At 42.6% G+C, this 25,373-nt stretch overlaps 1 protein-coding gene across 7 annotated transcripts; it reads left to right on the top strand.

The window, feature by feature from the left end:
• prelid3a (PRELI domain containing 3A) lies at window positions 1-17,837 on the top strand. 7 transcript variants are annotated; one of them, XR_008723322.1, is made up of 9 exons: window positions 1-1,240; window positions 2,007-2,127; window positions 5,423-5,591; window positions 6,849-6,938; window positions 8,649-8,719; window positions 11,753-11,855; window positions 12,925-13,006; window positions 15,255-15,393; window positions 17,209-17,837. XR_008723322.1 is itself a non-coding variant. In XM_055634372.1 (7 exons), exons 2-7 carry the CDS (start codon window positions 2,012-2,014, stop codon window positions 17,257-17,259), a joined length of 600 nt encoding a protein of 199 aa, XP_055490347.1. In that variant the 5' UTR covers window positions 7-1,240; window positions 2,007-2,011; the 3' UTR covers window positions 17,260-17,837. The 7 variants fall into 7 exon arrangements, 4 of the variants coding, with proteins under 4 accessions (XP_055490350.1, XP_055490347.1, XP_055490349.1 ...); XR_008723323.1 differs by lacking the exon at window positions 12,925-13,006 and having other exon boundaries at window positions 8-1,240; XR_008723324.1 differs by lacking the exons at window positions 1-1,240; window positions 2,007-2,127 and adding an exon at window positions 3,412-3,566.
• Window positions 17,838-25,373: the final 7,536 nt, after the last annotated feature.

Raw genomic sequence — 25,373 nt, 5'->3', positions numbered from 1 at the left:
GAAAGTAGACTATTATCTGAATAGTGGCCGATTAGGAAAAGGGGAGATGCAACGAGACCTGGGTGTAATGGTACACCAGTCATTGAAAGTAGGTATGCAGGTGCAGCAGGCAGTAAAGAAAGCGAATGGTATGTTAGCATTCATGGCAAAAGGGTTTGAGTATAGGAGCAAGGAGGTTCTACTGCAGCTGTACAGGGCCTTGGTGAGACCACACCTGGAGTATTGTGTACAGTTTTGGTAATCATAATCTGAGGAAAGACCTTCTTGCCATAGAGGGAGTACAGAGAAGGTTCACCAGACTGATTCCTGGGATGGCAGGACTTTCATATGAAGAAAGACTAGATAGACTTGGCTTGTACTCTCTAAAATTTAGAAGATTGAGGGGGGATCTTATAGAAACTTGCAAAATTCTTAAGGGGTTGCACAGGCTAGATGCAGGAAGGTTGTTCCCGATGCTGGGGAAGTCCAGAACACGGGGTCACAGTTTACAAGATGAGAAAAACATTTTTCACACAGAGTGATGAATCTGTGGAATTCTCTGCCACAGAAGGTAGTTGAGGCCAGTTCATTGGCTATATTTAAGAGGGAGTTAGATGTGGCCCTTGTGGCTAAAGGGAAGAGGGGGTATAGAGGCAGGTACAGGAGGCAGGTTGGATGATCATATTGAATGGCGGTGCAGGCTCGAAGGGCCGAATGGCCTACTCCTGCACCTATTTTCTATGTTTCTAAAATAAAGTAGGATATAGCTAAGCGCAAGGCTTCGTTATATTTTTTATTAGCGATCTTGTAAAGAACACAAATTGCATTCAGAGTGTAAAACACGGGGAGTCTCTAGCAGTACCAACAAGTTTCCTTATATCTATAACCAACAAGTTGGTCAGCTGATCTGCACATTGACACATCGTTTGTACGTATTGCGTCATGACGTAAACGCCCCTACCTTAGATAGTTAATTCATCATAAACCTCATCTCCAGCTCAACAAAGTCATTTTGATCCCAACCCAAACCCTGAAATGAGCTTCCTTGCTTCTCTGTTCTACCGTTTCTGCCGGAATTTTACTTTTTGTTTGATGGTGTTTATTTTCATTTTTGTTTTGGCTTTCCTGTTTGCTTTTGACTTAGAATCCCACTTGCCCGTCTACCAAATATTTTAGTGGCTATTTGTCACATCTAGGGCTGTGCGTTGTGCGTGGACAGGCTGCCAACTTCACGCCGAGAAATTGCGGAATGAGATATAAGGTAAGGCAAATTACAAACGCATCTAAATTCGAGTAAATTTAGTTTAACCCTATTTTGGATCATTGATGCCAAGATCAACTCTTATCTGCCTGCACACAATCCACACCCCTCTATTCCCTTTATATCCATATGCTTACCCAAAAATATTTTAAATGCCACTATCATATCTGCCTCAACCATCAAATCCTGGCAGCTCGTTCAAGGCACTCGTCTTGTCAAAGAAACAACTAGGATTTTCCTGACTGAAAAGAAATGTTTGCAAGATCATTAATCAGCATACTTTACAAATCGCCAAGAGTGTCAGTGGGTTATTTTGCAGAACATTTTACAAGGTACCAATTAATTATCACGCGTTGAACGCTTGTGAATCAGATTAGTTTACACAGAATGAAGAACAAAGAAACCGTGGATACAATACGGTAATAAACATCAACAATATTTAAAACAAACTGCGCAGACTAATCACCAGAAATGAAATATCAGTTACCTTCTGGTGGGCCTCGTCCTTTGAGCTGCTCCTTTCAACATTCACCCAAACAAGTCAGAGGTTCACCAAGTAAGAGGTTGGGTCGCAAATTCACGGATTTTAAGTCTATTCTTTTGTACGAATAGGTTTTACTAACGCGTCCTCCTGATAGTAACAATAATCGTTTGAAATAAGTAAACTTAAAATGATGGATGTTTACTGAGTTCGGAAACAACTTGCCCAAAGGTCAAGATTTCTTTAATGCCAATGGTACAAGTGTCACGTTTTATTTTTGCATAGGGAATATGCGAACGACATGGAGACGCAAGAAAACTGCAGATGCTGGGATCTGGAACAAAAAACAAACGGCTGAAGAACCTAGAAACAAACTGCTCGAGGACAAAAAGGCAAACTGCTGGAGGTACTTGCGGGCAGACAAACGTAGACTGGCTATTTCTCTCTGCAGAGTTCCCCCAGTAGTTGATTTGCTCCAGATTTCAACATCTGCAGTCTCTTGTGTCTCCAAACTCCCGAAGGAACCCGGCGAGTCAGGCAGCATCTGTGTGTCTTTTCGGGTCGCAAACCTGCATCAGAATCACCCCTCTACTTCTTCAGATGCCGCCCGATCAGCTGAGTCCTACATTCATACAGCATGGGAACATGCTCTTCGGTCCAACCTTGCCCCACCATGTCCCATCTACACTAGTCCTACCTGCTTGCGTTTGGCCCACATCCCTCGAAACCTTCGCCATCCGTGTACCTGTCGAAAGACAAACTGGGGCCTCCGGTTTGTCTTTGCATATCAGAATAACACGGGTAATCTCGAGTTAAAACAGCAAATTCTAGGAATTTAGAGAAGAGTCAGGTGGAGGCAAGAATGTTTTCAAGAGAGAGTTAGATTTAGCTCTTAGGGCTAAGGGAATCAAGGGATATGAGGGAAAAGCCGGAACTGGGTACTGATTTTGGATGATCAGCCATGATCATATTGAAGGACGGTGCTGGCTCGAAGGGCCGAATGACCTACTCCTGCACCTATTTTCTATGTTTCTATGTTACATCCTCATTTGCACCGAAATAATGACATTCTTACTTGCTACAGCTTTACAAGGATGTCATTGTTCCAGCATTGGGGGTGGTGATCTAATGCACAATTGACTCAATATTGTCACTGCTGCTGGGTTATACGTTTAAAGATTAGTGTTCAGCTGTAACTGGAGCAATCGCGGTAGCCGAGGTGGAGCATTGACAGAGATCACCGACAATTGTCAGCTGGACGAAATGCGTAGGAAGGAGCTGCAGATGCTGCAGATGCTGGTTCACGCCGCGGATAGACACAAAAAATGCTGGAGTAACCCAGCGGGACTGGCAGCATCTCTGGAGAGGAGGAATGGAATAGCGAAGCGCTTTGCTATAAGATCTTTGGTCCAAAGATCCTATAGGAGGAGGGTGCATGGAGCAGGAGGCGGGTGCATGGGTAGCGCGTGCGCGCTGGAGGTTGAAGGGCGGGCTGGTGGGCGGGGCGTGTGGATAATTGACAGGTGTACGGGGGGGGAGAGGCTGGGGACATCACTGGGGGCGGGGCGATGCGGGGAGAGTGACGTATACAGGCTGGTCCTGCGGGTGATTGACATATCATGTGGACGGGGCGACGCGAGTGACGTTATGGGCGGGTCTAGTGGGTGATTGACGTGCCGCGCATGATGTTTGGTGCCGTGGGGGCGCGTCCTGTGAGTGACGGACGGCTCTATGGGCGGGGCCACTCTAACGGCCGCCGCGGCCTCCCAGCGGCGTAACCAAAGATCCCTTGCTCTATGAGTGTAACGGCGCCATGAGGGTGTGGAGCTCGGAGCACTCGTTCAGGTGAATGCAACGCGGGGGGTGAGCGGCCCGCAGCCCGCAGCGGGTCCCGGGGTGAAGGGTCCATGAGGAGAGAGAGAGAGGGTCCCGGAGCACGAGGACAATGGTGCAGGGCGATGGTTCTGTCTCAGCCATAGTCTGGGACAGCGGTACCAATATCCTGCCCTCACCTTGATGCATGAGGACCACGCTGCAAGAAGTCATTGGGTCAAGCAGCATCTGGTATGGTGCATGATCTCCACAAGAAATGTCAACTTACACCTGCCTCCACAGATGCTGCTTGAGCTGCTGTCCCCTACTTTCTGCATCTACAGTCTCATTGATGTGGATTGGGTGAAGACATGTGTTAGCCCATCGAGTTGGAATGACCCTGTAGTTCTCTAGACCATATTGTATAGATGTCTCGGGGTTGATCTATTTTGAATAAAATGCGAGACATGATATCTGCTACAGTAGATTTTGTGTTGAGAAAGGACTGAATGCGTTTATGTGGGTGGAAAACAACAACTTGTTTTGAAAAGCATTTTAATTGTTTGGTGTATCTTTCCCAGCTGCAACCAATTCATTTGGGAAATAGCTGTAATAATGAGCCATTTAATGTGTTTTTATAGTAGATTCGGGTTGTGTGAAGATCAATCCTTTATTTTTGTTTTATCATTTTAAGTATGTTCCTTGAAATAATGAGAAATAATGAGAAATGTGATGCCATGTTGTATTGCTACGTTGTCGCCATTTCTCTGGCCTCCCCTAGTATTATGTAGAATGCCTCGAACTTAAGAGCAGATAAATATTCAGTAGACAGATCTAACTTCTTGGGAGCCTGGTGTTGCAGTTGAATTGGACTATTTGGAACTGTATTTGACCTAAAATGTGTTTTGGTTCATCACCAAGATTACCTACTTCAACATCTGTAATCTCAGCTGGCAGTATCACTCTCTGTTCATCCATTGCCTTTTGGATTGACTGGTCCAACTCTCCGAGCCTCCCATCTTCCAGCAAGTTGATCTCATCCAAAATTACATTACCTTTGCCCTAACTCACCAAATACTGGTCACACATGTCCACTATCTTCAGGTAGACACAAAATGCTAGAGCAACTCAGCGGGTCAGGCAGCATCTCTGGAGAGAAGGAATGGGTGACATTTCGAGTCAAGACCCTTCTTCAGTCCACCATCTTCATCCTTGACTTCCAGTCCAATAATTATTTTTAGAACAAGAGTCCTGACCTGAAACCTGGCCTAGAGATGCTGCTCGACCCGCTCTTGTTTCAGCATTTTATATTTTTTTATTTATTGTTGTCGGTATACAACCTTCTGAATGACCTTGATGTGATGTGGCACCATTCTTAATAATGTGGCACTCAACATTGATATAAATTGTGGAGAAAATATAATCTTAATGAATTGATATGAAGATTAGGTTTTGGTATAGCGAAAGGAGGAATACATTTTTTCTTGCCCTGAACGTTATTCACGCTATTTCATTTGTTGTGCACCTGTACACTGCGGATAGCTCGATTGTAATCATGTATCGTCTTTCCGCTGACTGGTTAGCTCACAACAAATAGCAGGGGACAATAAACTAAACTCTGAACTTTTTGGAGTTATTTACTATGCAGTATTGCATTAAACATATCCCTTTTCCGAGAATATAAAAATTATAAAGTACTTATATGGTTTGTGCATTTTAGATTGTTATTGGTTTGTGCAACAGTTTTGAAAGTTTTTAATCATTAAACCTATTGTCTTCTATGACATTCTTTTACGCCTACTTTTTTCCAGCGTGTAGCGATGTCAGTTATATGATAGATTTATTAATATCTAATTTTTGTAAAACTTAATGTTTGATTTTTTTTTTAGCCATCCATGGGAAACAGTCATCAAAGCCGCTATGCGAAAATATCCGAACCCCATGAACCCCAATGTGGTGGGAGTGGATGTACTGGAGAGAAATCTCGATACACGAGGGAGATTGCATAGCCAGCGTCTGCTTTGTACAGAGTGGGGAATCCCTAGCATTGTTATGACTGTATGTGAGCAATATTTTGTATCTTGCTTTCATTTTAACACCATTTATTAGTATTGTTTGTCCAAAATTATTCATTTAAAATTTTCATTTTCATAAATATGCATACTCACGAAAGTTGTTATTTTGACAACAGGGTCAATAGTCGGGAATGGGTTTTTTTTTTTCATACGTCCCAAAACTTAACAATGAAATTCTTACTTGCAGCAGCAGCAGCAGCATAATAGATTTGTAAACATAGTTCTCAATAGATAATATAATGAATAAACAAAAATAAAAGGATGTACCTTTTAGCAAGGAGATGACGGGAAATGTATTCAATCAAGAGGATGATGAATCTGGAATTCATTGCCACAGACTGCTGTGGAGGCCAAGCCAATACAAGATACAAGATACATTTAATTGTCAATAGGTATTTTTAAGGTGGAGATAGGTTCTTTATTAGTAAGGATGTCAGGGGTTATGGGGAGAGGGCAGGAGAATGGTATTGAGAGGGACAGATAGATCAGCCATGATTGAATGGCAAAGTAGAGTTAATGGGTCGAATGGCATAATTCCGCTTATATAACTTATGAACATTTAAAAAACATCAATAAATAAAATAATCCTGTAAGGCAGCAACTCTACTGCTCCGCCACTCTGCCGTTCATAATTGGCGTACTCAAATGGCCAAAGGACCTGTTTTCACACTTTATCTCTAAGCTATACTAAATTGCTTTGCAGTTAACTTTACACTTCCCCCCTGGAAGCTGTCTGTCCAGCTGGAGATTTCTAGCATCCATTTCCATTGGAAATGTCAGTGTGTGCTGAAGAGAAATTACCCCATCTATTAGTTCTGCACATACACATCGCCCTAAGAATTGCATTTAATGTCATAGAGTCAGACAACATTTGACCCAACTTGCCCATGCTGACCATATTGCCCCATCTACACTAGTCCCACCTGCACGCATTAGGCCCGTATCCCTCTAATACTTTCTTGTCCATATACCTGTCCAAATGCATTTTAAATGTTGTTCTAGTACCTGTTTCAACAATCTCCTTTCCCTCTCAGCTTAAATCTATGTTCTCTGGTTCTTGATTATTTGGGATTTAAAATAACCGCAAAGCATTGGTGTGGAGTCAAATACAGTTTGCTTTCGATGCTTACATTGCATTCTGAGTTTGGATTCAATGTTATTTGACATTTTATAGAATTTAAACAACAGTGCCACAGTGAAGTGTCTTCACATGATTAACCTCATGATATGTTTTTGCTAGATTCTGGGAACAAACAGGACCACAACGTATATTAAAGAAAATTCTGTTGTTGATCCAATTGAACGCACTATGGAACTCTGTTCTTCTAATGTAAGTAAATTAATCTGAAACAGCTATGGATCTATGGTCATACCTAATGAAGATGGCTATGAGTGTTATCAGCCAGTTATCAATCCAAGCCTCAATTTAACCCATTTGTAGACTGGAGGTACACGAGTGCAGATGCTGAATCAGCGGCAAAAAAGGGAGACAAGCTGAATGAACACAGCAGACAGGCAGCCTCTGTGGAGGGGGGAAAAAGGAGGAACTCAGCAGGTCGGGCAGCCTATGGGGGGGGGGGGGGGGGGGTGGAGGACCTCAACTGGTCAGGCAGCATCTGTGGAGGGAAAATGGACAGTCTATATTTCAGGTAGAGACTTAACCTAGAATGAAAGAGTAGAGGGAGGGTAGCTCATGCAGAGGTTCGGGAGGGAAGGGACGAGAGCTAGCAAAGGATGGGTGGATACAAGTGAGGACAGATTGGAACAGTGGGCAAGTCAGATGGGGCAGAGAGTCAGAAGCTTCAATAACATTGGACGTTATGAAATTGAACCTGAAAAATCTTCAGTTAAAACACCACACTCAAGTCGTGAAATGTTATTTTGAAAGGGCTGAAGATGGTTCTGCCAAGGATCCTTCCCTAGCGAGCATGTGAAGCAATGCCCTTGGGTTCCGATGAATGTGTTACAACACTAAAAACTTGTTTTTAATTGCATTAGTTCGAACTCAATCCATCTGTACCCTGTAATTATAGTTCGGGTTATGTATTTGGCAAAAAAACAAATTGGGTGATACTTAAGATTTTTTAAAAAACACTCATTCACAATTAATCTCCTGCACCCTTATGGAGTTCAAACATTGTACATTGTGTAGTTTCCAATTGTATTTTAGTTTAGAGATACGTAAACGGCCATTGGTCCTGCAGGTCCGTGCTGACCTATGATCACCCGTTCACACTAGTTCCATCCTACACACTAGGGACAATTTACAGAAGCAAATTAACTTCGAACTGCATTTCTTTGGAATGTGGGAGCAAACCGCAGCACCCGGAGAAAGCCCAACCGGTCATGGGGAGAACGTACAAACTCCGTACCAACAGCACCCATAATCAGGATCGAACCCGGGTTCCCGGCACTGTAAGGCAATAACTCTACTGCTGCGCCACCCCTAATTTTAATACAGATTCCCAAGCTTATTTTACGAGGGAGGAGGATTTTTATTGGCTATTACCCACCTTGCTTTAGCCCTGATTAAGGAGGACATAGAACAATTCCACTGTTTAATCGTGTTGTCATAGAGTGTGATAGCGTGAAAACAGGTCTGTTGGCCCAACCTGTTCATGAGGATCAAGTTGCCCATCCAAGTTAGTCCCATTTGCCCGCATTGTAGAAAGCTTCCAAAACCATTTGATTACCCAGAGCCCATTGTATCAATGTGTCTAAAACTATCAAAGTGGTTAGGATCTCCTGTGCAACTTGCCCAGTAATTCTAAGAAGATGGAAGGCATGAATGCCTCTTTTTTTCCTCATCACCGTAGTGATCATTTAAACCAAAAACTCCTTCCCGATACTGGCGGAAAATCATATGCCAGGAGTACGTTTCTCACTAACTGATTTTATTGAGCACTAACTTCAACGTTAAGGCGGACACTTTAATGTTTGAACAAAACTTGTTTTGCTGTTACAACTTTTATATTTGACGCTGAAAAAAAAGTTTAGATTCTGTGATTGAGAATATACAATCAAATGTTTCTTTTTGCAGATAACTCTTACTAATTTGGTGTCAGTAGATGAAAGACTGATCTATCGACCACATCCTGAGAATCCAGAAAAGTGAGCTGAATTAAGGATTTTACATATATTTTTGCGATTTCATTACATTTTAATTATTATTTTTGGATGACTATTGGTATTTTGCAAGTTAGGTATAATATTTCTTATTTTTGCCAATCTAAAGAAACAACTTGTTGTTTAGTTTAGAGATAGAGCATGGAAACAGCCCCTTCGCCCATCGAGTCTGCGCCGACCAGCGATCCCCATACACAAATACTATCATACACACTAGGGACAATTTCCAAAGCCAATTAACCTACAAACCTGTATGTCTTTTTTAATGTGGGAGGATACCGGAGCACCTGGAGAAAACCCACTTGGTCAAAGGGGAGAACATACAAATTCCATACAGACAGCACCCGCAGTCAGGATCGAACCCGGGTCTCTGGCGCTGTAAGACAGCATCTCTACCGTTGCACAAAAGTGCCATCCCTATTAATTTAACAATTTATGTGAAGCAATTTATATCAGATTCAGATTCAGATTCAATTGTAATTGTCATTGTCAGTGTACAGTACAGAGACAACGAAATGCATTTAGCATCTCCCTTGAAGAGCGACATAGCAAACGATTTGAATTTAAAAAAAAATAAGTGTCCCCGGGGGGGGGGGGTGGTGATTGGCAGTCACCGAGGTACGTTGTTTAGTAGAGTGACAGCGGCCGGAAGAAGCTGTTCCTCGACCTGCTGGTCCGGCAACGGAGAGACCTGTAGCGCCTCCCGGATGGTAGGAGGGTAAACAGTCCATGGTTGGGGTGAGAGCAGTCCTTGGCGATGCTGAGCGCCCTCCACAGACAGCGCTTGCTTTGGACAGACTCAATGGAGGGGAGCGTGGAACCGGTGATGCGTTGGGCAATTTTCACCACCCTCTGCAATGCCTTCCGGTCGGAGACAGAGCAGTTGCCATACCATACTGTGATGCATTTGGTAAGGATGCTCTCGATGGTGCAGCGGTAGAAGTTCACCAGGATCTGAGGAGACAGATGGACCTTCTTCAGTCTTCTCAGGAAGAAGAGACGCTGATGAGCCTTCTTGATCAGAGTAGAGGTATTGTGGGTCCAAGAGAGGTCATCGGAGATGTTGACTCCCAGGAACCTGAAGCTAGAAACACGTTCCACCTCCGTCCCGTTAATGTGGATGGGGGTGTGCGTGCCGCCTCTGGACTTCCTGAAGTCTACAATGAGCTCCTTGGTCTTCTTGGAGTTAAGGGCCAGGTTGTTGTCAGCGCACCATGCTGCTAAGTGCTGGACCTCCTCCCTGTAGGCCAGCTCATCGTTGTTGCTGATGAGGCCAATCACCGTTGTATCATCTGCATACTTGATGATGGTGTTAGTACCATGTACAGGTGTGCAGTCATAGGTGAAGAGGGAGTAGAGGAGGGGGCTCAGCACACAGCCCTGAGGAACGCCGGTGTTCAGGGTGAGGGTTGAAGAGGTGTGCTTGTCTAACCTCACAGCCAATATATTAATTATTGGCCCAGATTTTGCTGTCAGTTGCAAAAGAACAGCAATCATTGTTCATTCTACTGACAACTGCTTATATATATTCAAAGTTTCAATGGTACTTTATTGTCACATATACTGAAGTACAGTGAAATTCATTTTTATATACAGTTCAGTACAACTATCACTATGTCTGAAGAAGGGTCTCGACCCAAAATTTTACCCATTCCTTCTATCCAGAGATGCCAGTCCCACTGAGTTACTCCAGTGTTTTGTGTCTATCTTCCGTGTAAACCAGCATCTGCAGTTCCTTCCTACACTATACATAAGCAGTTAGATAAAGTACAAGTGTATAGCAATAATACACTGAGATAATATACAGAGTCACCAGATTTGGCACCATTTTCAAGTCCCAGTTGTTGTAAGTGCATGGTTCTTGATATGATCTATTAGGCCCATTGTCCTAGCGGTGTTGCAGGGTTGGCCTGGCTAAGTGGAGCCACCGTGTCCTCCTTTGTTGTGAACCTTTGAGCAAACATTCATCAGATGTTTAGATAGACACAAAGCTGGAGTAATTCAGCGGGTCTGATAGTATCTCTGGAGAAAAGGAATAGGTGACGTTTCGGGTCGAGAAGCGTGATCCACATCAGCACTCTTGGTGGGATGCATGATGTACAATAGCTGGAAAGCAAAAATGATGTTCTTCAATTCATCAGATTCAAGAATCTGATGAATTGGAATGCACAATTTCTTAGTCGTGGAACAGAAAATAGGAAGTGTAGATTAAATTTAAATTATGCACTGGAAAGCAAAATAAGATGAGGGAAATGGGATTGAAAAAGTTATGGGAATTCAGACAATTTAAATTCAAATTGAATTTGGACAAATTAAAACAAAACCTCCAACACCCCAATATAAATGATTCTGTGCAAGAATGAAACGCCATATTTGTAAGTTTTCTCAGCCATAGAGGTTGTTTGACATTTACTTTAACTGATCACAGTATAAGTCCGGCACAGTGGAGCAGCGGTAGAGTTGCTGCCTGAACAACGCCAGAGACTCTGGTTCGATCCTGACTACGGTGCTGTCTGTATTGAGTTTGTACGTTCTCCTTGTGACCAAATAGGGTTCTCTCCGGGTGCTCTGGTTTTCTCCCACATTCCAAAGACGTGCAGGTTTGTAGGTTAATTCTAAAAATTGTTCTTGATGTATAGGATTGAACTTGTGCAAGGGTGATTGCTGATCGGCATGGACTCAGTGTATCGAATGGCCTGTTTCCACGCCGTATCTCTAAACTTAATTAATGGACATCTGAGTGACCACACTTTTTTGGTTGCTTTAAATAATTGATTAATGGACATTTGCCAGAACTTCATAACCATAAGAATGTTCAGTGTTTAATCTGTCGGTGCTATTGTAGTGCGCCCTCTAGAAAAACAAGACTTTGGAATTTGTCATTGATAAGCTGAAACATGTTTTACAGTTTATTCAGCCAAATGATTTTTAAAGTGTGAATGTTTCGATTTAATCAGAATTATATAACCAAAGATTAGTTGACCAAGTTTGCAGTAAATATTTTTGTTTTTATTTTAGAACCATTTTAACCCAAGAAGCTATTATTACTGTGAAAGGAGTTATCTTAAGCAACTATCTGGAAGGATTAATGGCCAACACCATTTCTGCTAATGCAGGGAAGGTATGTATAAAGATGCATTTTAAATACATTTGCCTTTTTTTGCTTTTTACAATGCCGTATCTACTCCGAATAGGAATTCAACATTGTGGAATTCAACCATTTACAAAAGTACTGAAAGGCTGGAAACCTCAACAGGTTCAGATACTAAATGCCATGGATCTTGAGACTGAGAATTGTATCAGTTTCCACTTGCCTGTAAAGCAAATCGGATGAAAGATCCTCAGTTCTTTCTCAAAAGAACACAAAGTACTGGAGTAACTCAGGTAGCATCACTGGAGAACATGGATAGGTAACATTTCGGGTCAAGGCACTTCTTCAGACTCAACATGGATAGATGACGATTTGGGTCGAGACTCTTCTTCAGACTATCCGAGTCTCCACATCCAACCTTAGGCGGCACAATGGTGCATTTGGTAGAGTCGCTGCCTTACAGCCCCAGAGACCCGCTTTCAATCCTGACCTCGGGTGCTGTCTGTGCAGAGTTTGCACGTTCTCACTGTGACCGCATGCTTTTCCTCCAGGTGCTTTGGTTTCCTCACACATACCAAAGACATGTAGGTTTGTAGGTTAATCGGCCTCTGTAAATTGTCCCTAGTGTGTATGGAGTGGATGCCAATGTGGGAGAAGTGTGAACGGGTGATCGATGGTCGGTGTGGACGGGTGATCGATGGTCGGTGTGGACGGGTGATCGATGGTCGGTGTGGACGGGTGATCGATGGTCGGTGTGGACTTGTTAGGCCGAAGGGCCTCTTTCCAAGCTGTATCTCTATAGTAAACTAAATTATCAAGACCTCGCAGGATCCTTTACATTTCAATGAAGTCTCCCCTCACTTTTATAAACTCCTGTGAATGCAAGCGTTATCTGCCTAACCTTTCCTTGTACGGCAACTATATAAAGAATGCAATCATTGTTTGAATGCCTTGTGTTCAGTTAAATGTCTTTCAAAGTTTGTTTGAAGCATTTTAGTTTTTATTCTATTGTTGATACAAAAAACAAATTTTCATTTTATGGTAATAATACCTCAGACTTCTTACACCTCTGTGACATGCCTTTTCTGTGTTGCTCTAGGGGTGGGATGCTATTGAGTGGATAATTCAAAACTCTGAAAGTGTTAACTAACAGCTTTCACTTCTGCATTTTGCTCTTAGTGGTAACTATTGATTGAAATACCCAATCATCTAATATTTTATTGCATGGAATGGGCTCTTGTTTGTGTGGCATAGATTGCATGTTTGTTTATGTAGATTAAATTTTGAATGCATCCATCTTAAAATCCAGTAAACCCTTGCATTAATGGACCTCCATACATGATTTCTGTTATTGTGTGCCGAAGCTCCAGCTTCACGCGCCTCCCCCACTTCCACTAGTTACGCAATGGAGCTGGCGCTTCAACTTCATCCCTCCTGGCCCTGGGTTAAACTTTACCTCCCCTCACTTGGTTATAGCAAAAAATTGGCAGTAACGGACTCCATCCCCTCTCCCCCCACCCCCGCATGATCCGTTATTGCGAGGGTTTGCTGTAAAAAAAAAGGTACAATCTTTCTGATATATGTTGCATCTTTCCCAAACATGCATCGATTATACTATCTATCCTCTAGTTGTATAAAAAGGTGTTTTCAGTCTTCTTTGGATTTTGGGTAGCAAAGTTGAATTGTGCCGGCATTTTGGGTTGTTGAGTGGTAATTATTAGTGGCCACACTTGGAGGTATTGAAGATAGACACAAAAAGCTGGAGTAACTCAGTGGGTCAGACAGCATCTCTATAGAAAAGGAATAGGTGACATTTCGGATTAAGTCCCGTCTCCACCGGTCCCCGTCCTCTTGGAGCCCTCGGACGGCCTTCTACCCTCTTTAGACTTCTGAATTTCTAACTGCTGGGATGACATCAATCGTCTAAACTTTTCCATTCCCCTTGCCTACTCTAATCTCTCCCCCCCTCTGAACGTACAGCCCTCCGCTCGTTCTGCAGCAATGCCGACATTATCACCAAACCTGCCGACAAGGGAGGTGCCCTGGTAGTCTGGCGAGATGACCTCTACCGTGCTAAGTTCAGGCGCCAGCTCGTGGACACCTCCTCCTACTTATCCTTGGGGGTGGAGGTATTGAGTCTGAAGAAGGGTCCCAATCCGAAACGTCACCCATCCTTTTGTTCCAGAGATGCTGAGTGATGTGACCCGCTTAGCTACTCCCGCTCATAGTGTCTCTTTGTTATAAAAGGTTAGAACAGAGAGGAGCCCATGCAACTATTTGAAACGTTGAATGTATTTTCCTGTGATACGTTGCTATAAAAGTTAAGATCTTTAAAATATAAAAATCAGGTCTTAGTTTGGTATAAATTGTTAATGAGCCTACACCGTTCTATCATCTGTATCATGTGGTTTGGCCACTTGAGGGTTATTTTATTAATCTGGGGTGGAGGGTCCACACCGTTTAGTTTAGAGATACAACACAGAAACAGGCCCTTCGGCCCACCGAGATCATGCCGACCAGCAATCCCCACACACTTAACACTATCCTGCATGCACTAGGGACAATTTATACAATTTTACCAAGCCAATTAGCCTACAAACCTGTACAGCTTTTGAGTGTGGGAGGAAACTGGTGTACCAGGTGAAAACCAATGCAGGTCACGGGGAGAACATACAAACTACGTACAGACAGCACCCGTAGTCAGGATCGAACTCTGTAAGGCAGAAACTCCACCGCTGCACCACCGTGCCGCTCTTCTTGTAAAGGATACCATTTATTTAACTTGATCTGAACTTGGATAACTTTCAGGAGCAGACCACTAGGAGTAGACTGATTTGCCATCCATTGAGATAATAGGTGATTAGTAACTGCTACATTCCATAGATACTTTAATAGTGGTTAAATCTTAGATTTAACATCAATTAAACTTTGCAAAACTGATTCTCGAGCACATATTGGATAATTTATCTGTTATGCTTTGGCATCAATCTCTTTTGGCAGACGACTTTCAAATGTTGACACCTTCATTTCCTTTGTTTCACAATTTTGAAAGGAGAGCTCTAATCTTAACAGCCATGCCTTATTTATCTTATTTTATCTTGTCTACGTTGATTCCTGTATGTGAAATGACTGAAACATCAGCATAATGCGTTTTATAGAATCGTACCGCACAGATAGGGTCCTTTCAGCCCACCTTGTCCATGCTGACCGATGCATATCTGATTCTTGCGCTCACCTTTGAAATTGTTGGTTCTGGTACTGCCAGTTAAGGCACTCGGCACATGACATGTGGTTAATAGATTGGGTTTGGCAATGACTAGATATATTTAACTGTTTTGCTCATTGAAAATCAATATTTATTGAAGGAGATTAAATGTTGCAGCTGTCTGAAAATGGCTGGATGATCTGAATATCCATTTTTTTTTTTAGTTATCTGTGGACTGATCCTTGCACATGTTAAAACGTACTGATCTTTGCATTTTGTGGGAAGCAACATAAATAACACAAACGTATTTTTGGAAGCAAATTGAATGGATGCATTGAAGATAGAATTCAGCTTTTTAATTTTGTAAGTGATTCAATATTTCTCTGTTCTGGATGCATGGTGGAAATATTATTTGATATTTCTCTGTTCTGTGGAAATATTGTCTGCACTGGTATTTGATTGTGAAACTTGATTCGTGTCCATCTTGTTTAAATAGTTGCAATTCAACCTTTGTTTTCTGGGTTTTGTATCTAGGTGTGTAATCTGAAACATTTCTGGGATAAGTTTATTTCATCATTTATAGAGTCGTACAGTTTGGAAATGGGCCCAACTTGCCCATGCCGATCAAGAAGCCGCATCTAAGCCTACATTTGGCCCATAAACCTTTCCTATTCATGTAGCTGTCCAAATGTCTCGTAAATATTATTATAACACCTACCTCAACTACCTCCTCTGGCAACTTGTTCCATGTTCCCACCACCTTCTGTTCCGAATCAGTTGTTAGGGAAGTTAAATATTGAGGCGTAGAGGTGTTAGCTTTTCCACTGGAATTTGTGCATAATGGCCACAAATAGTTGAAAGAAGCCTTGTATTTAACTCATTTGTGCACCTGATGTCAATTGCAGAGCCTTTATATCATGATTCTGAAAAGTGATCATTTGAGTTGCATTTAAATTAGGTATTGATTGACAAATAAAACAAGTTCTGGAGAAGAATTTGGCCATTCAGCCCATCAAGTCTACTCCGCCATTCAATTATGGCTGATCTACCTTTCCCTTTCAACCCCATTCTCCTGCCTTCTCCCCATAACCCCAGGCACTCTTACTGTCAATCTCCACCAGGTGATGAGCGGTGCCTGGTTTCCTCCAGACGTGATGCTTGGCATTCAAGCCAAAGAGTTCAATCTTGGTTTCATCAGACCAGAGAATCTTGTTTCTCATGGCCTGAGAGTCCTTTAGGGGTGCCTTTTGGCAAAGTCCAAGTGGGCTGTCTAATGAGCCTTTTACTAATGATTGGCTTCCGTCTGGCCACTCTACCATAAAGGCCTGATTGGCGGACTGCTGCAGATATAGTTGTCCTTCTGGAAGGTTCTCCCATCTCCACAAAGGAACTCTGGAGCTCTGTCAGAGTGACCATCGGGTTCTTGGTCACCTCCCTGACCAAGGCCCTTCTCCCCCAATTGCTCATTTTGGCCAGGCGGCCAGCTCGATGAAGAGTCCTGGTGGTTCCAAAGTTCTTCCATTTAAGAATGACAGAGGCCACTGTGCTCTTCGGGACCTGCCATGCTGCAGAAATTGTTTTATACCTTTCCCCAGATCTGTGTTTGGAGGTCTACGGACAATTCATTCATCTTCATGGCTTGGTTTTTGCTCTGACATGCACTGTCAACTGTGGGACCTTATATAGACAGGTGTGTGCCTTTCCAAATCATGTCCAATCAATTTAATTTACCACTGGTGGACTCCAATCAAGTTGTAGAAACATCTCGAGGATAATCAATGGAAACAGGATGCACCTGAGCTAAATTTTGAGTGTCATAGCAAAGGGTCTGAATATTTATGTAAATGTGATATTTCAATTATTTCATTTTAATTACTTTGCAAAAATTTCTAAACACCTGTTTTCACTTTTCATACTGGGGTATTGTGTGCAGATTGATGATTTTAAAAAAAAAGAATGTAGTCCATTTTAAAATAAGGCTGTAACGTAACAAAATGTGGAAAAAATGAAGGGATCTGAACGCTTTCTGAATGCACTGTATTCAAGATTTACAATCCAGGTCTATAAAATGAGAAGAGGATGCAAAATTCCCCTTCAGAGTTTCAGCAATGTCACCAATTCACACCTACTTTATTAACACCTTTTGATCCTAATTCCTTTCAATATGTTTTCATTCAGGGCTGCAAAGCAATCGAGTTTGTAATAAGTAAGATGAGACTGAAGAACTAGCGGCATCTGACCAGGAGAGTACGAAGTCACTGCTGGCTGTGGCACGGCTGAACACTTGACAGTTCAGCCCATGGCTGTGCTACACTTTGACTTGTATTCAGGAAACTCACTTAGTAACATGTTCTGTATTATTTTAAAGTGAATGTCGTGCTTTTTGTTGGCGGGGGGGGGGGGAATTATAAGCTACAAAATTGACTTTGAATGTATCAAATATTCAGATCATGAAAGTAAGCAGCCAGCTTGGATGTGAGATGCTGTGTTTGGGATTATTTATAGAAAGATATGTGTTTGTAGTGTCCTTGACAAACATCCATTCAACAGCAGTCTGCAGAGGGATGTCACTTGGTACATGCACTTTTTAAACAAAGGGCCGTTTCCTGGAAATAGAACCAGAGACATTACACAAACATATGGACTTAAAAACTATTTTGATCGGCACTTGGTGCATTGCATTTGATTTATACTTGAAGGTGGAGTGGATAGTGACAATGCCTTACAGTGCTGAATTAATAAAAAGTGTAGATTTTGGAACAATGTTACGATCGCATATGTAAAATGGATTTTATTTGTGTCATTAACTTGGAATTTGATTGTGAATTATTCTTGGCAGATCGTTGAAGCTTGGCCAAGATAAAATCCATTGTGTCTTGGTGCTAAACTAGGAAGTAATTTTGATTGAAGGCAACTTAAGTATATTATCTTTGACCAGTAATTCAATCACTCCAGCACAGAATTCTTACTATGAAAATATAATGTGTTTTGGTGAAAGACACTCTCATTTCAGTTCTGGATTAATTTCCTATCAAGGTGGAAAAGTTGACAATGTTTTGTTGAAAGAATTGCTGTACCAATCAGCTATTGATATTCTTTGTTTAAGAAGGAACTGCAGATGCTGGAGAATCGAATGTACACAAAAAAAAGCTGGAGAAACTCAGCGGGTGCAGCAGCATCTATGGAGCGAAGGAAATAGGCAACGTTTCGGGCCGAAACCCATCTTCAGATATTCTTTAGCTTGTCATGAAGACTACTTTTTGCATAATTGCTTCTCATATTATTTTGTTTTAATGCAAATATTTTAAAAATATTTAAGAGTTTAGATTGTCATAAATATTTATGGATTTAAATACGTGTTTAAAATACAGGCTATTTTCTGAAGAAGTTTGTGTTTTTTTCCCCCAAGATTATTAGGTGTTTAAATACAAATCACTCTTGCATATTCTTCAGAACACCATACCAATATACATTTTGCTCCAGATTGCAGCGTCCAAGTTGCTCTAAAATTAATTGCACTGCTTCCTACAAATATAGGTGCATATGCGCAAGTAGCAATCATTGTTTAACTTCTGGCATTAAATCTACATGCATTCGGGTACCTTGCGCTTGTAGTTGGTGGGCGGCGCGACTCTCGTCAGCAGCAGCCTCTGCAGCCCGTCCGCGTTTTATTATTTTCTGTCTATGTTTTTATGTAGTTTTTTTTTTTTTTTTTTTTGGGATGTTTGTGGGGGGGGGGGGGGGGGGGGGGAAACTTTTAAATCTCTCCCTGCACGAGAGATCCGACCTTTTCTCGTCGGGTCTCCGTTATCGTTGGGGCTGCAATGAGGAGCGGCCTCCAACAGGAAGAGACCGGGGACTCTGGTGCCGACGACTCGCCGTCACCGTCGCGGGGCTGGCCGATTCTGGAGCGGTGGAGGAACGCTGCTGCTGCTGCGGCCCGACCGGAGAGTCGGAGGCTTCAATTGCAGGTCTGTGGACGGCGACACCGGGAGCCCGCGGGTCCCTGGAGGGAGACCGCTTTTCAGGGCTCTCGCAACGGCGACTTCTCCCGCCCGAGTTGCGGGGTCGAAGAGCTCCTGGAGCGGGGCCTGACATCACCGCCCCGCGCGGCTTGGAATGGCTGCGGGACTCTGCGAGCGCACGCCGGGGGCTCTAACACCAAGACCCGGTGTGCGACCTCGCACCACCCGGCGTGGCTTTAATGGCCACGGGACAATCGCCATCGCCAGCCGGGGGCTTTGACTTTGACTCTGACATCGGGGGGGGAGAGTGCAGTGGAGAGATAAGTTTATTTGGCCTTCCATCACAGCAATGTGATGGATGTTTATGTAAATTTTGTAGTGTCTTGGGTCTATTTGTTTGTAATGTATGGCTGCAGAAACGGCATTTCGTTTGGACCTCAAGGGGTCCAAATGACAATTAAATGTATCTTGTAATTCAGTGGAGAACATCTGATTCACAAGTTCTTGACGCCATTGTGTTAGGTTAGATTATTATTGTCACTAATATTATTGGAAAGGTTCATGGATAGGAAAAGTTTAGACGGATAATGGCCAACTGCATGCAAATGTGACTAATGTCGATAGGAGTCTTGGTTGGCATGGGCATGTTGAGCCGAAGGGCCTGTTTCTGTGCTGTATAACTGATATGTACCATAGAGCTTTGTTTTGCCTGCTGTTCAATCAGATCAGAATTAAAGGACATTCTTTTAGGAAAGAGACGAGGAGAAATTTATTGAGTCAGAGGGTGGTGAATTTGTGGAATTATTTGCCATTTGAAGGCTGTGGAGGATGTCAGTGGATATTTTTAAGGCAGAGTTAGATAGATTCTTGATTAGTACAGGTGTCAAATGTTATGGGAAGGCAGGAGAATGGGGTTAGGAGGGAGAGATAGATCAGCCATGATTGAATGGCGGAGTAGACTTGATGGGCCAAATGGCCTAATTCTACTATTCCTTATGGCAGATACACCATACAGAAATACAACGTCAAACTCAATTACAATACATTGAGAAAAGTGGAAGGTACTGCATGCAGAATATAATTCTCAACATTATAGTGCATTAGTTCCATAGACAAAACCCAGTGTCCACATTGTGGTAGAGGTGAATCAAACTTACGGGGAGAAGCGTTCAGTAGTTTGGCTTAGAGATACAGCAAGGAAACAGGCCCTTTGGCCCACAGAATCTGTGCCGACAAACAATCCCTGCACACTAACATGATCCTATACACACTAGGGACAATTTACAAACTGTACGTCTTTAGGGTGTGGGAGGAAACTGGAGCACCTGGAGAAAACCCACATGGTCACAGAATGTAGAACACTGTATAGGCAACAGCTGTAGTCAGGATCGAACCCGGGGATCTGGCCCTGTAAGGCAGCAACTCTATCGCTGCGCTGCCCTTATGAACATGTTTATGTTTGTTGTTATTGTCACATGTACTGAGGTGCAGTGAAAAGCTTTGTTTTGCATGTTATCTAAACAGATCAGATATACCATACATAGATACAATCTGTTCAAACTCAAGTGCAATAGATGGAGCAAAGGGTAAGATATAAAGTGCAGGATATAATTCTGAGCATTACAGCTCATCGGTTCCTTGGACAAAGTCTAATATCCTCAACGTGGTATGGGTAAAGTGAACAGTACTCTAGTTTATGGCAGGACTGTTTAGAAGCCTGATAACATGAAGAAGCTGTTCCTGAGTCTGGTGCCTTGATAACTGCTAAATGGCCACTAGATAGAATCTAATCTAACCCCATATTGATTTATTACAAACAAAATAGACATTTTAGTGAAGGTGATCCTGTATTTTCTCTCTTTTATTTACTCTTCTACGACTGACCCATCTATCTCATTGGAGACCAAACTGTCTTATTCGGACTTTAGTGGACTACAATCTGATGCTTTATCTGTGCACTATAGATGGCTTCCTCCCACACTCCAAAGGCATACAAGTCTGTAGGTTAATTGGCTCTGGTAAAAATTGTAAATTATCCCTAGTGTTTTAGGATAGTGTTAGTGTGCAGGGATCGCTGGTCGGTGTGGGCCAAAGGGCCTGTTTCTGCCTTGTATCCCTGAGTCTAAAGATTCAGGATTTGCAATCCAGGTTTATAAAAAGAAAGAGGATGCAAAATTGCCCTTCGGAGTTAAAACTATTTCAGCAATGACACCAATTCACATCTACTTTGTTGCCATCTTTTGGTCGTAGTCTAATGATTAATCTGTTAACTTACCATCAAAATCATTTATAGATGACAAACAACAAAGGCCCCAACACCGATTCCTGTATTGTGATAGAGACAAGAAGGCAGGACATTCACAGTGACTCCTAATCACAGTCATCCAGTCAAAAACAAAATAACCTTCCACCATTACCCTCTGAAGCCAGATCTTTATCTCCAGAGGTGCTGCCTGACCCGCTGAGTTACTCCAGCACACTCTATGTATTAGCCAGCCCTTTCTGGATATCATGTGATTTTACCTTCCAAAGCATGTCATCCTGTGGAACATTATCAAAGGCCTTGCTGAAGTCCATTGAGACTACATCTACCATCCTGCACACATCAACCTTTTTGATTAGATACAAAATCCCGGAGTGGTGGTTGGTGAATGGAATGAGCTGCCAGAAGAGGTAATTGATGCAAGGACTATTGTAATGTTTAAGAAACAATTAAACAGGTACATGGATAGGACACGTTTAGAGGGATATGGACCAAATGCAGGCCGGTGGGACCAGTGCAGATGGGACATGTTGGTCGATGTGGGCAAGTTTGGTGTTATATGACTAATTCAGCGGGTCACGCAGCATCTAAGGGGGAAATGGAATAGGTGACAATTCGGTCAGAACCCTTCTTCAGATTGAAAGATAGAAAAGGCAGAACAAAGCAGGGCCAGCAACAGATGACCTCGGAACGGGTGAAGTCCATAATTGCCCAATGTCGGCTGGGGAAGATGTGCTAATGACAGGAATACCAGGATGCAAACAGTGGAACTGGTAGAATGACTAGGGTGGGGGAGGGAGGGAAAGGAATGCAGGATTTAATTTAATTTCTAGAAATCAATATTCAAACCACTGGGTTGCAAGCTGCCCAAGTGAAATATGAGGTGCTGTTACTCCAATTTGCGTGTGGCCCATTACTGACAGTGGAGGAGGCCCAGGACAGAAAGGTCAGTGTGGGAATGGGAAGGGGAATTAAAATGTTTGGTAACTGGGAGATTGCGCAGGCCAGGGTGGACTTGGCCATAAGGACATGTGGCCTTTTTGGGTATTTCCTCTTAAAAACTCAGTCAAACACGAAACATGATATACTACACAAAAAGCCATGCTGGCTATTCTGAATCAATACCCGACTATCCAAATGCACTTAAATCTTATTCCCCAGAATCCTCCCGTAACTTTCCCAGTGTAGATGTCAGTCACTGATCTATATTTCACAGGTTTCTCTTGCAACCACTCTTAATTAAAGGAATTGCATGCGGTGCATTCAGAAAGTATTCACACCCCCTCACTTTTCCACATTTTGTTATGTTACAGCCTTATTCTAAAGTGGATTAAAAATTTTTTTTTATCATCAGTCTACATACAATACCCCATAATAAAAAAGCAAAAATAGGTTTCTAAATTTTTTTGCCAAGAAATGAAAAAGATAACTGAAATATGACATTTACATAAGTATTCAGACCCTTTACTCAGTACTTTGTTGAGGCACCTTTGGCAGCGATTACAGCCTCAAGTCTTCTTGGGTGTGATGCTGCAAGCTTGGCACACCTGTATTTGGGTAATTTCTCCCATTCTCTGCAGATCCTCTCAAGCTCTGTCAGGTTGGATGGGGAGCGTCGATGCACAGCTATTTTCATGTCCCTCCAGAGATGTTCGATCTGGTTTAAGTCCGGGCTCTGGCTGGGCCACTCAAGGACATTCACAGACTTGTCAAGAAGCCACTCCTGCGTTGTCTTGGCTGTGTACTTAGGGTGGTTGTTCTGTTGGAAGGTGAACCTCTGCCCCAGTCTGAGATCCAGAACGCTCTAGAGCAGGTTTTCATCAAGGATCTCTCTGTACTTTGCTCTGTTTATCTTTCCATCAATCCTGACTAGTCCCCCAGTTCCTGCCACTGAAAAACATCCCCATAGCATGATGCTGCCAACACCATGCTTCACCGTAGGTATGGTATTGGCCAGGTGATGAGCGGTGCCTGGTTTCCTCCAGACGTGATGCTTGGCATTCAGGCCAAAGAGTTAAATGTTGGTTTCCTCAGACCAGGGAATCTTGGTCTTTGCACTACGAAGAGTCCTGGTGGTTCCAAAGTTCCTCCATTTAAGAATGACGGAGGCCACTATGCTCTTCGGGATCTGCAATGTGGCAGAAATTGTTTTGTACCCTTCCCCAGATCTGCGTCTCGACACAATCCTGTTTCGGAGGTCTATGGACAATTCCTTTGTCTTCTTGGCTTGGTTTGTGCTCTGACTTGCACTGTCAACTGTGGGACCTTATATAGACAGGTGTGTGCCTTTCCAAATCATGTCCAATCAATTTAATTTACCACTGGTGGACTCCAAACAAGTTGCAGTAACATCTCAAGGATAATCAATGGAAACAGGATGAACCTAGGCTCAATGTTGACTGTCATAGCAAAGAGTCTGAATACTGATGTAAATGTGATATTTCAGTTATTTTTAATTACTCCAAACATTTCTAAACACCTGTTTTCGCATCTTCATTCTGGGGTATTGTGTGTAGATTGATGATTAAAATAAAAGAATGTAATCCATTTTAAAATAAGGCTGTAATGTAACAAAATGTGAAAAAAGTGAAGGGGCCTGAATACTTTCTGAATGCACTGTCCTGTGTAATTCTTAGATCATTACAGTTCTTTTCGTTTAGCTCATCACAATTTCCAGCTTGAGCTATTTTAGTTTCCATTTAATTTAAAAACACTGCTGTTTAAATGTTCTTCCTCAAAATGACTTCTTATTGCATCACCTCGTTCTTGCTGACAAATCTGCAGAATGAAACCTCTTTCCCCATTCTCATTCACTGGCTCGCAAAAATAAACTTGTTTGCAGAAACGAACTGATAAAAATGAATAATTGGATTTGCCTATAATTGAGAAATAATTAGAAGTTATTGTGGATCATAGATATGTGTAGGTTCAGTAATTTCTCCGGGAGATTAAGTTAGAACAAAAGGATGTGGTGGAACACTTACATTGTTGCTTCACTCGATACAATATGTTCAATACAATATGAATACATGTAAAACCTTACAATAAACCATCCATCTACACTTCATGCTTCCTTGGCAAGGCCACCAGCGAAATCAAGGACCAGTCTCACCCTTTCTCTTCTCCCATCAGGCAAGAGGTACAGAAGTGTGAAAACGCACACCTCCAGATTCAGGGACAGTTTTCCCAGCTGTTATCGGGCAACTTAAACCATCCTACCACCAAATACAGAGCGGTCCTGATCTACCACCCACCTCATACCATCTAAGCCAATAGCTTTTAACAGTAATACAGTGTCACAGCACAGTTCATTCCTGATCTCAGGTGTTCTGTGTGGAGTTTGGACTTTCTCCCTGTGGCTGCACTCCGATTGCCTCCTGTGTCCCAGACATATGCTGATAAGTTAATTAGCTGCTGTAAATTGTCCCTACTGTAGGTGGGTGATAGAAGATCTGGGTCGGCCAGTTTCTCCCCAGCTGTCACCAGGCAACTGAACCATCCAACCAACTACTTGAGAGTGGTCTTGAGCTACCAGCTACCTCATTGGAGACCCTCAGACTATCTTTAATTGGACTTCACTAGACTTTATCTTGCGCCAAACACTATTCCATTTATCGTGTATCTTCACACTGTGGACGGCTTGATTGTAATCATGTACAGTCTGCTGACTGGATAGCATGCAATTTTTGCAGTTATTATGGGACAGGCAGTGTCATTAAATACATCATACCAACTAATTGTTCAGAAGAAGTTTTACAGCTGCAATTCTGAAACCAAAGATCGACATGGAGTTTTCCTTCCACTTTCAAAGAGATCTGCAGTGAAACTGACATAACAGTGAAGACATATTTTTGGCTCAGATACATTACTGATCTTTGAAATATCAAAAACAGGCTTCACTTGCTCGATCAAAACACAAACTGCTGGTGTAACTCAGCTGGTCAGGCAGCATCGGTGCAGTAAACGGACAGACAATGTTTCTGGAAGCGTCCCAACCCAAAACGTCGTCTGTCTTTTCCCATTAGACCACAAGACATAGAAGCAGAATTAGGCCATTCAGCCCATTGAGTCCTCTCTGCCATTCAATCTTGGCTGCTCAATCCCATTCTCCTGCC

The sequence above is a fragment of the Leucoraja erinacea genome, chromosome 4 (assembly GCF_028641065.1).
Source record: "Leucoraja erinacea ecotype New England chromosome 4, Leri_hhj_1, whole genome shotgun sequence".
NCBI lineage: Eukaryota > Metazoa > Chordata > Chondrichthyes > Rajiformes > Rajidae > Leucoraja > Leucoraja erinaceus.
Note: the sequence above shows the minus strand (reverse complement) of the source record. Positions and strands in the feature narration are given on the sequence as shown.

Excerpts from the sequence above, each read along its gene's own strand:
- prelid3a (XM_055634372.1), top strand. The coding sequence starts at position 2,012 with ATGCGAACGACATGGAGACGCAAGAAAACTGCAGATGCTGGGATCTGG. Across the intron at positions 2,128-5,422 it reads AAAAAGGCAAACTGCTGGAG|CCATCCATGGGAAACAGTCA; the intron begins GTACTTGCGGGC and ends TTTTTTTTTTAG. Across the intron at positions 8,720-11,752 it reads CATCCTGAGAATCCAGAAAA|AACCATTTTAACCCAAGAAG; the intron begins GTGAGCTGAATT and ends TTTTTATTTTAG.